This window comes from Convolutriloba macropyga, unplaced genomic scaffold (genome assembly GCF_964194025.1).
Source record: "Convolutriloba macropyga unplaced genomic scaffold, txConMacr16.3 SCAFFOLD_248, whole genome shotgun sequence".
Lineage (NCBI taxonomy): Eukaryota > Metazoa > Xenacoelomorpha > Acoela > Convolutidae > Convolutriloba > Convolutriloba macropyga.
In genome coordinates, this window is record NW_027449294.1 from 2501 (window position 1) to 14546 (window position 12046).

General features: G+C 33.0%; 1 protein-coding gene across 1 annotated transcript in view; it reads left to right on the forward strand.

Annotated features, from left to right (window-relative positions):
- The first annotated feature begins 1461 nt into the window (after positions 1–1461).
- Positions 1462–12046, forward strand: part of LOC142354931 (uncharacterized) — a 53283-nt gene continuing 42698 nt past the window's right edge. Inside the window, exons 1-2 of the mRNA XM_075407255.1 lie at positions 1462–1578; positions 10569–10755. Of these exons, the coding sequence (XP_075263370.1) occupies positions 1499–1578; positions 10569–10755 (267 nt within the window). The 5' untranslated portion in view covers positions 1462–1498. The remainder of the gene's footprint in view (positions 1579–10568; positions 10756–12046) is intronic.

Sequence of the window (12046 nt, forward strand, 5' to 3'; positions counted from 1 at the left end):
GTCGAGTTTTATAAAAAACTTGAGTTTATTCTACACAATTTGCGATTGTCAAATATTTCTCAGGGAAATTTCCGGAAAATGCGAAAAAATCGTAAACTGGAAGAGTTTTTACCGGCTGAAGAATCACATAGGCCCGTTTTCTGTAGGTTAATGCTTAGTTCATTAATTTATATGCTTTTTGGGGGCGGGGGGATAAGTTCCCCAAATTCCTTTTTGTTTCTCAAAATTCAATCATGAGTCACCTAGAACTATTGGCCTAGCTTTGTTAGAATAAATAGAACTATTTCATCAATTTTGTTTTTTCCTCAAATTATCGAACACCAAAAGCAAAAAAAATGTTTTCCGTCGAATTCCAGGAGTTATTCCAACCAAAATTTAATGATTTTTGTGACGATTAAGACTGTTTTTTATCTGATCTTCTAAAAATTTAGATCTAGTTTTTTCTTGAGGAAATTAGCATGTTGCTGTTTTTTGCTAACAACCGTTAACCTTTTTTTCGGCTCACATAGCTGTACAAACTCTACCAAATGTGCAGTGGTTTTGCTCAATTGTTTAAAACTTTAATTTTAAAGACTTGATGCTAAACGTTCAATTTTCAGCGAGCAATTTATGTATTCTGAATACTAAATTAAAAATTTTAAATTCAACGCTAAATTTCAGACATTGATTCGAGCTAACATTTGCTCTAAGTTAAACGTTTAAATAACTAAGATCAACGCAAAATTTTGAGCGTAGATTTTTTTAAATTTTATTTTAAACCTCAAAACTCAAGCGCTAATTTTATTTATTTTAATTTAAAATTTCATTTCAAACCTCATCATTATCTCATATCTATGCTTAGAAACACAAGATAATGTAAGATCTACGCTTTGAAACGTCGCAATTCTTTATGATTTTTTGCATAGAAATAATGCCAAATCATGTAATATATGTGGTAACTAGAGTAACCGCAATTCTCTCACATAATGCTACTGTGATTTTTACAAGCTGGAAACGCTAGATACCGTTTGTCTTAACTAAGACTGCCAAAATTTTTCGGCACTTGAAATCAAACACATGTAAATGCGTTTCAATATGAAGAAAAACTATGTCATAAACTGATTAATAAAAAACTTTGCTGGACTAGTACATATAAAAGACAGAGCAGCTTTTGAGATATTCTGTGTTCAATTGGAAAGCATTTTTCCCTTTTTTTCTTTGCAAAGAAATGTCCGACATCGTTTTTCATCATTTTTCTAATTGCTGATGAGTACCATTTCCAAGCTAAAGTGTTTGAGTTAAACCTCAGTAGTTTTCTAATCTGTGTATATTTTGAACCAAGATTTCAAAACAACAATTATGCTTAAATAGAACAGAATACAGCTGAATTCAAACAGCGTGCTGGCTCATCTTTAATAAATTGAGCATTAGAGAACTATAAGTTTCATCGAAGCCAGCTGCCATCGTTTGAAGTAACAAAATCGCTGAACAAATTTATTTTTGGGAAACATAATATGACATGCACTCCTCTGTTCTATTTGCTCTGACATTTTTTGTCATTTATTCTTGGAAAAGTTGCAGCAGTGAAACTACTTCGAGGTCAGAGTTTATCTCATAATTCTCTTCTTCAAAAATTTTTTTAGAGAAGGTTATTTTTTGTGATTCAGAATTTAGCAAAATTTGTTTGAAAATCGTTCTAAAATTTTTCTGCAGAAGATAATCGGTTGACTGCAATTAGACCGAATTTCTACTGGAATTCCTCCGTGCAGTTTGCTGACTCAGCGGCCTCCTAATTGTACTGTTTTTTTGAAATTTGATGCTCATTTCATTCCATTGTTGCCCACTAAGTAATCTTAACATAAACTTTTTAATTTCGTAATTTTATTATAAAAAGACCAAGACTAACAATGAAAACTGATTACTTCAAAGAGCCAATTCTAAAGCTCTTCATAGAAAAAAGTTCTCATTTTTTTCATACTTGAACACTTTGTCTACTTTTATGGTAGATTAACAGTACATTAGACAAAACAAACTGCAAAAATTGAATGTATTAAAATGGAAAAACGATATAGGGAGGAGTTCTGAAGCAAAATGCGAACATCTGAACAAAAATGGAGAACATTTGGGCAAGGCAAGCACAAACTTTTACAATTACAAACAAAAAATATTGTTGTATATTTCTGTCAAACATTTGTGATTTGAAACTCAAATAGTTAATTATCTGAGTACGTGTACCATGCGAGGCTCAACTTAACTTACAGCTCATAATCAACGTAAATATATTTTTTAGTCACGCCTTGAGAACTGATACTCATACACACCTTGACGTCACGTTACCAGGATTGATATCTAACATTTAAGAGTCGAATAAATTTACTCGGATTAGTAAGGGTATTTTTGTTTGGCTATCTTGTTACATGGGAGAGAGCAGTTCACATTCTGCCGAAACTTTATCTTCATTTGAAAACTGGAAATGGGAATGTTGATCGTTCGTGTTTTGCAAGTAAATTCCGATCGATATGGGGGCTAGGCCGAATGCAATGTAACCTAATCGAGTCCGGATAACTTCTTGCAAGATCTTTGAAAATTCCCTCGGGCAAAATCTTGAATGCTTTTCTCATGAGATCTGTCAAGACGACGGATATTTTGCACGATTATTGCAACACAAATATTTCTGTTGCAAAATTTTAAAAGATTTCAGGTTATTTATCGTCCAGCATGATTCTGCAAAAAAACTCGCAAGTCCCTGCGAGAAAACTATTCAAAAACGACTGGTGTAAATAAAAGCCATCCTAATAAGTTCATTTCAGTATCCAACTAATTTGGCACTCGTAACGTTACCTGAAATTTAACCACCTTCTCGTACTTGCTTGTCAATACTTTTGCTTTGTGCTAAACTAAAGGCATTTCCTTAGATTTTGAAATCCAATTTGTTATTATATTATAGCAAGTTTATTATAAGACTAATAAATTTGCTTAACAATTCTCCCTATTTTCAGGCAAAAATCTATCAAGATCTTAGAGTATGTTCAAGTAGTCCCGGGTCGAGGTTTTGGTCGGGAAAAAAATTATCAACACAAAATTATTTTTATTTGCGAAGATTGCGGTAAAAGATGTGTACTTTTGTAAGATTTGCGATTTTTAGCGGTAATTTTTTTTTCACAGCATTCACTGGACTTCTTACGAAAAAGAAACTGCTGTACACGTTCGTATCTCTCATCTCCTGCATGTCAACAACAATTTTTTAATCCACTGCGCCTTCTCTCACTTACGTTGTTGATATTTCTTGTGAATTTAAATCAATAAACGTTATGAAAAACAAATGCACGAAATTTTGTGAGATTTGCGGTCTTTAGCGGTGAATATTTTTATTTTAACCTCCTAAGCGGTTAAAAAAAACAATTCATCAATGGCGACGGGAAGCGTTGAAAGCAAAAAATTCGCCGTTAAAAACCGCAAATCTTACGAAAATTCACCGCAAAAAAATACAGTGATTTTTAGTGGTAAATTTTCTGATGATTTGCACTTCTTAGCGTTGATTTTTTTTCACGGCATTCATTGCCATCAATACTAAAAATCGAAAATCTTATTTCTTTTCACCGCATTTGCCGCAAATTTTACATTTTTAGCAATTATTAGCGTTGACACCTCAAATCGGGGTATTAATGTTTTACGAGTTGGTTAATCTATCGAACAAGACAGGAATAATGGGTTTCTCAAGAGACCGGGACCTAATGATATATGTGACTATCATCTGAATGCTGATTGGAGAATAGAAAAGACTCAAAAACCAATTTTGAACTGTGTGGGCTAATCCATGTTGTTTTTAGTCAGTAAAGATTTTGAATTTTTGTCTGAGTTTTTGCTTTTTGCGATCATAGTAGGAATTGAGACTGAATATTGCTTTAAATCACCGCTAAAATTTTTTTTTTATTACCGGGCTTTAAACACATTTTTTTGCTTTGAGCTGACTTCCTCTAAAAAACGTAGCCAAATATTTCAGAATTACTCACTCCATTTTGAGTAGTTTTGACATTTCTTCTGATCTATTTTTCTTCCTTCATCCTTTTCTTTCAAAATTTATGTAAATTAAGTTAGGCGAACAACAATTTGAGAATAAAAAAATTACTCGTTTCATTCTAGTCAAGAGATAAGTATATAACATCTCTTATTTTCTTCTGCCACATCAATAGTTGTGTTGCAAGATTTTAAAATATTTCAGACAAAAATTTTGTAATATTATGTATCGTTCGGCATGATTCTGCAAAAAACATGCAAAAACCTGCACGATAACTACTCAAAAACGACTGATGTAAAGATAAGCCATCTTAATAAGTTCATTCCAGTATTCAACCAAATTGACACTCGTAACGTTACCTGAAAATAAAACTTCTCGTGCCTGTTTATCAACACTTTCTTTTGTGTTGAACTAATAGCATGTCCTTAGATTCTGAACTCTAATTTGTTATTACTTTTATCGCAAGTTTATTATAAGACTACCATATTTGTTTAACAAGTCTCCTCATTTTCAAGCAAAATTCTATCATTTTCATAGAGTGTGTTCGAGTAGTATTATTGTTTTATCGAAGGTTTCAATCTATCTGTCGAGATATGAATAATGGGTTTCTCAAGAGCCAGGGCCCTAATTATTTATGTGACTATCAATAGAATGCTGATTGGAGAGTAGAAAAGACTCAAAAACCAATTCTGATTTATTTAGGCTAATCCACTCTGTAAAGTCTTTGATTTTTCATCTTTGTTTTTGCTTTTTGCGATTATAGTAAGAATTTTTGCGATTGATTATCTCATAATTCTCTTCTTCAAAAACTTTTTAATGGAAGGTTATTTTTTGTGATTCAGAATTTAGCAAAATGTGTTTGAAAATCGTTCTAAAATTTTTCTGCAGAAGATAATCGGTTGACTGCAATTAGACCGAATTTCTACTGGAATTCCTCCGTGCAGTTTGCTGACTCAGCGGCCTCCTAATTGTACTGTTTTTTTTGAAATTCGAAGCTCATTTCATGACATTGTTGCCCACTAAGTAGTCTTAACATAAACTTTTTAATTTTGTAATTTTATTATAAAAAGACCAAGACTAACAATGAAAACTGTCTACTTCAAAGAGGCAATTCTAAAGCTTTTCATAGAAAAAATTCTTGTTTTTACATACTTGAACACTTTGTCTTCTTTTATGGTAGATTAACAGTACATTAGACAAAACCAACTGCAAAAAATTGAATGTGTTAAAATGGAAAAAATTATATAGTGAGGAGTTATGAAGCAAAATGCGAACATCTGAACAAAAATGGAGAAAAATTGGGCCAGACAAGCACAAATTTTTACAATTACAAACAAAAAATTCTGTTGTATGTTTCTGTCAAACATTTGTGATTTGAAACTCAAATAGTTAATTATCTGAGTACGTGTACCATGCGAGGCTCAACTTAACTTACAGCTCATAATCAACGTAAACATATTTTTTAGTCACGCCCTGAGAACTGATACTCATACACACCTTGAGGTCACGTTACCAGGGTTGATATCTAACATTTAAGAGTCGAATAAATTTACTCGGATTAGTAAGGGTATTTTTGTCCGGATAACCTCTTGCAAGATCTTTGAAAATTCCCTCGTGTAAAATTTTGATTGCTTTTCTCATGAGATCTGTCAAGACGACGGATATTTTGCACGATTATTGCAACACAAATATTTCTGTTGCAAAATTTTAAAAGATTTCAGGTTATTTATCGTCCAGCATGATTCTGCAAAAAAACTCGCAAGTCCCTGCGAGAAAACTATTCAAAAACGACTGGTGTAAATAAAAGCCATCCTAATAAGTTCATTTCAGTATCCAACTAATTTGGCACTCGTAACGTTACCTGAAATTTAACCACCTTCTCGTACTTGCTTGTCAATACTTTTGCTTTGTGCTAAACTAAAGGAATTTCCTTAGATTCTGAAATCCAATTTGTTATTATATTATCGCAAGGTTATTAAAAGACTAATAAATTTGCTTAACAATTCTCCCTATTTTCAGGCAAAATTCTATCAAGATCTTAGAGTATGTTCAAGTAGCCTCGGGTCGAGGTTTTGGTCGGGAAAAAATTATCAACAAAAAATTATTTTTTTTGCGATGATTGCGGTAAAAGATGTGTACTTTTGTAAGATTTGCGACTTTTAGCGGTAATTTTTTTTCACAGCATTCACTGGACTTCTTACAAAAAAGAAACTGCTGTACACGTTCGTACCTCTCATCTCCTGCATGTCAACAACTTTTTAATCCACTGCGCCTTCTCTCACTTACGTTGTTGATATTTCTTGTGAATTTAAATCAATAAACGTTATGAAAAACAAATGCCTTGAAATTTTGTGAGATTTGCGGTCTTTAGCGGTGAATTTTTTTATTTTAACTTCCTAAAAGGTGTAAAAACAATTCATCAATACGGACGGGAAGCGTTGAAAGCAAAAATTTCACCGTTAAAAACCGCAAAGTAGAATGCGTCTTACAAACATTCACCGCAAAAAATATACAGTTATTTTAGTGGTGAATTTTTTGATGATTTGCACTTCTTAGCGTTGATTTTTTTTCACGGCATTCATCCCAATCAATACTAAAAATCGTAAATCTTATTTTTTTTCACCGCATTTGCCGCAAAATTTACATTTTTAGCAACTATTAGCGTTGACACCTCAAACCGGGGTATTAATGTTTTAGCGAGTTGGTTAATCTATTGAAAAAGACAGGAATAATGGGTTTCTCAAGAGACCGGGCCCTATTGATTTATGTGACTATCATCTGAATGCTGATTGGAGTATAGAAAAGACTCAAAAACCAATTTTGATCTGTTTGGGCTAATCCATGTTGTTTTTAGTCTGTAAAGGCTTTGATTTTTTGTCTGAGTTTTTGCTTTTTGCGATCATAGTAAGAATTGAGGCTAAATATTGCTTTAAATGACCACTAAAATTTTTTATTACCGGGATATAAAAACACATTTTTTGCTTTGAGCTGACTTCCTTTAAAGAACGTAGCCATATATTTCAGAATTACTCACTCCATTTTGAGTAGTTTTGACATTTCTTCTGATCTATTTTTCTTCCTTCGTCCGTTTCTTTCAAAATTTATGTAAATTAAGTTAAGTGAACATCAATTTGAGAATAAAAAAAAATTTACATACACGTTTCATTCTAGTCAAGAGATGAGTATATAACATCTCTTATTTACTTCTGCCACACCAATAGTGATGTGTGTTGCAAGATTTTAAAATGTTTCAGACAAAAATTTAGCATTGTACTATTATATATCGTTCGGCATGATTCTGCAATAAACATGCAAAAACCTGCATGATAACTACTCAAAAACGACTGATGTAAATATAAGCCATCTTGATAGGTTCATTCCAGTATTCAACCAATTTGACACTCGTAACGTTACCTGAAAATAAAACTTCTCGTGCCTGTTTATCAACACTTTCTTTTGTGTTGAACTAATAGCATGTCCTTAGATTCTGAACTCTAATTTGTTATTACTTTTATCGCAAGTTTATTATAAGACTACCATATTTGTTTAACAAGTCTCCTCATTTTCAAGCAAAATTCTATCATTTTCATAGAGTGTGTTCGAGTAGTATTATTGTTTTATCGAAGGTTTCAATCTATCTGTCGAGATATGAATAATGGGTTTCTCAAGAGCCAGGGCCCTAATTATTTATGTGACTATCAATAGAATGCTGATTGGAGAGTAGAAAAGACTCAAAAACCAATTCTGATTTATTTAGGCTAATCCACTCTGTAAAGTCTTTGATTTTTCATCTTTGTTTTTGCTTTTTGCGATTATAGTAAGAATTTTTGCGATTGATTATCTCATAATTCTCTTCTTCAAAAACTTTTTAATGGAAGGTTATTTTTTGTGATTCAGAAATTAGCAAAATGTGTTTGAAAATCGTTCTAAAATTTTTCTGCAGAAGATAATCGGTTGACTGCAATTAGACCGAATTTCTACTGGAATTCCTCCGTGCAGTTTGCTGACTCAGCGGCCTCCTAATTGTACTGTTTTTTTTGAAATTCGAAGCTCATTTCATGACATTGTTGCCCACTAAGTAGTCTTAACATAAACTTTTTAATTTTGTAATTTTATCATAAAAAGACCAAGACTAACAATGAAAACTGCCCACTTCAAAGAGGCAATTCTAAAGCTTTTCATAGAAAAGTTCTTGTTTTTACATACTTGAACACTTTGTCTTCTTTTATGGTAGATTAACAGTACATTAGACAAAACAAACTGCAAAAAATTGAATGTGTTAAAATGGAAAAATTATATAGTGAGGAGTTATGAAGCAAAATGCGAACATCTGAACGAAAATGGAGAAAATTTGGGCCAGACAAGCACAAATTTTTACAATTACAAACAAAAAATTCTGTTGTATTTTTCTGTCAAACATTTGTGATTTGAAACTCAAATAGTTAATTATCTGAGTACGTGTACCATGCGAGGCTCAACTTAACTTACAGCTCATAATCAACGTAAACATATTTTTTAGTCACGCCCTGAGAACTGATACTCATACACACCTTGAGGTCACGTTACCAGGGTTGACATCTAACATTTAAGAGTCGAATAAATTTACTCGGATTAGTAAGGGTATTTTTGTCCGGATAACTTCTTGCAAGATCTTTGAAAATTCCCTCATGTAAAATTTTGAATGCTTTTCTCATGAGATCTGTCAAGACGACGGATATTTTGCACGATTATTGCAACACAAATATTTCTGTTGCAAAATTTTAAAAGATTTCAGGTTATTTATCGTCCAGCATGATTCTGCAAAAAAACTCGCAAGTCCCTGCGAGAAAACTATTCAAAAATGACTGGTGTAAATAAAAGCCATCCTAATAAGTTCATTTCAGTATCCAACTAATTTGGCACTCGTAACGTTACCTGAAATTTAACCACCTTCTCGTACTTGCTTGTCAATACTTTTCTCTCATCTCCTGCATGTCAACAATTTTTTAATCCACTGCGCCTTCTCTCACTTACGTTGTTGATATTTCTTGTGTATTTAAATCAATAAACGTTATGAAAAACAAATGCACTGAAATTTTGTGAGACTTGCGGTCTTTAGCGGTGAATATTTTTATTTTAACCTCCTAAGCGGTAAAAAAACAATTCATCAATAGCGACGGGAAGCGTTGAAAGCAAAAAATTCACCGTTAAAAACCGCAAATCTTACGAAAATTCACCGCAAAAAATATACAGTGATTTTTAGTGGTAAATTTTCTGATGATTTGCACTTCTTAGCGTTGATTTTTTTTCACGGCATTCATTGCCATCAATACCAAAAATCGAAAATCTTATTTCTTTTCACCGCATTTGCCGCAAATTTTACATTTTTAGCAATTATTAGCGTTGACACCTCAAATCGGGGTATTAATGTTTTACGAGTTGGTTAATCTATCGAACAAGACAGGAATAATGGGTTTCTCAAGAGACCGGGACCTAATGATTTATGTGACTATCAATTGAATGCTGATTGGAGAGTAGAAAAGACTCAAAACCAATTCTGAACTATTTAGGCTAATCCACTCTGTAAAGGCTTTGATTTTTCTTCTGATTTTTTGCTTTTTGCGATTATAGTAAGAATTGAGACTGAAAATTGTTATGATTCAGTGCTGAGTTACACTGATACTCTGTCCAGGTTTTAACCACATTTTGAATGCTGTCAACTGCCTGCCTTTGAAAACAGTAGCCTGTAGGTTTCAAAATGGCTCTCTCCATTATGAGTAGCCTCGAAATTTCATTTGTTCTATTGTTTTTCCTTCGAATATTTTTCTTCATTTTTTATGTAAAATAAGTCAAGTAGACATAGTTGAGTTTGAAAAAATTATGTAATCGTTTCTTTCTGGTCAAGAGTTGATTGTGCAGCAACTCTCAAATTCTTTTCAAAAGTGATTGTTTCCGATTCATTTGAATATCAAATGTTTTGTATTTATGGGTAAGAGCGTTCCTTTGAGTTGGATAAGTTTTCTCATTTAACTGTAAATAAATTGTTTTCTAATGATGTTTTTCGTCTCGTAGAAGCAGGTGCCAATTTCTGTTGCAACCAAAAATCAATTGAATTGATCAGTGATTTATATATATATATATATATATATATATATATATATATATATATATATATATAAATATAGATTCAAGCGTTCTCTAACTATAAACGTAACAAAACTAACACTACATAGCTAACCGCGATATCGACTTTCAAACTAAATAAGCTATATTTTTAAATAGCGCCTAACTTATTAAACTGCTTCTGCAAGTACTTGAGCTTTGAAAAAGCCTTGAAAATCTTTTTCACGTTATGTTAAAAAAGCCCTATTTTTAACGCTTAAGCTAGTGACAGAGGGGAAAGTGTTGCCAGCGATGTTTGTGAATAGTGTCACTAAATTGAACATGTAATTGTGATTGATTAGGATGGATTATCTGTTTTCTAATTGCTGATGATTAGCACTGCACTAAATCAGAAAACGTAGAAGATCAGAATTGAAACAGACGAAGCTACGATAATTTCTTTCTTCACGTTCACACTTTTAAACTTTAGAGCCTCTAGATCATGTGCAATGGGAGACGTCTACTTGTATAAGCAATCAAACGCTACTTCATTTCAAAATCTTTTGGCCAGAAGTCGGAAGATGTGTGCAATGAAGTGTCATAAGAATCCAGACTGCATGTCCTTTGACTATTGCCAAACTGGAGTTTGTCTCTTATACGACGAAGATGTTCACACGGTAATCAAATTTTACCCTACTTTCTTATGATACCCCTCATCTTAGAGGTCATATAATGTTTAGCCCCAAATCGTGGTAAGCATACCATTGATTTCGAGGCGCGGGCTCCAGGCGGGTTTTAATTTGTCCTCGTTTATGACGCAGACTCTTTTTGAACGCAAATAGGGGATTTTTTTTTAACGAGGAACATAAAGGCACCACTACCTCCGGTTGAGCCAAAATCTGCCCCATAGACGCACCAACGCGGCAAAATTGACGAGCCACGTTTTGCCTGCCATGATCCAGGTTCTGACCGAAGAACGGGCAAAAAAATGGTCGTAGGCGAGCAAAAGACGGCACCAAACAAATTCTGAAACAATTTTTTCTGCACCATAAGCCGCCCCCACAAAAACCAGAGGAGCACAAAATATTTATTACCATATAATCTAATACTGTATTTGGTTGTCTAAACTAATGAATTTTGTCTCATGCACTCTTTTTTTGTCTAAGACCACAAGACAAATTGTTTGAGAACTTTTCTTGCAGCCTGAGAAAAACCCAGGCTCTTTTTTATACAACACTCAAGTTAAATCTTTAAAAAGAATCGGAATAGGCAAGATTCAAAATAAATCACAACGCACAGTCAAAAAGGCACATTTAATATACAGCACATGGGAGAAGGTCCCTATAAGGGCACAAGAAAGAGAGGAACATTTAAAAAACCGGATTTTTGGTAAAAATTTTTTCCACCAGAAGTTAACCAGGAAGTCAAAACAAAAATTCATTCTGTTTACAATCTTTATCGATTATTGACAGTAAGTATATAGTATGGGCGACATTCAACATTTCCTTGACCTCGAGGGTCAAATTACATCTACTTATGATAAGAGACGATTTTCGAGAAATATTTGACGAAGTTGCAAAACTTGACTGTATTTATCACTAAATTCATTGGTCCTTAAGCAACAACCATCGTTACCTTCACCTGCACGTCAGTTTTGTCACTTTCAAACACCCTTTTTTACACACAACTGTACAGTAATAAAAAGAAATTTTGCTTGAAAAAAGAAGACAAAGTTTTTGTGTTTCTAAACTACATGTTTCGCATGTACCACTTTTTGAAGTTTTGATCCCAACGCAACGTTTTTCGTTGTTTTACAATTCTAATGGATTGGAGGTGCTACAAAAATTGTCTGGGCAACCTTCAACAATTCCTGGACCCATGTGGTCACATCGTATTGTTTTTTTAAAAAGAGACTAATTTTGACAAACATTTGTTAAAATTGCAAAACATGACGTTATATATCATTTA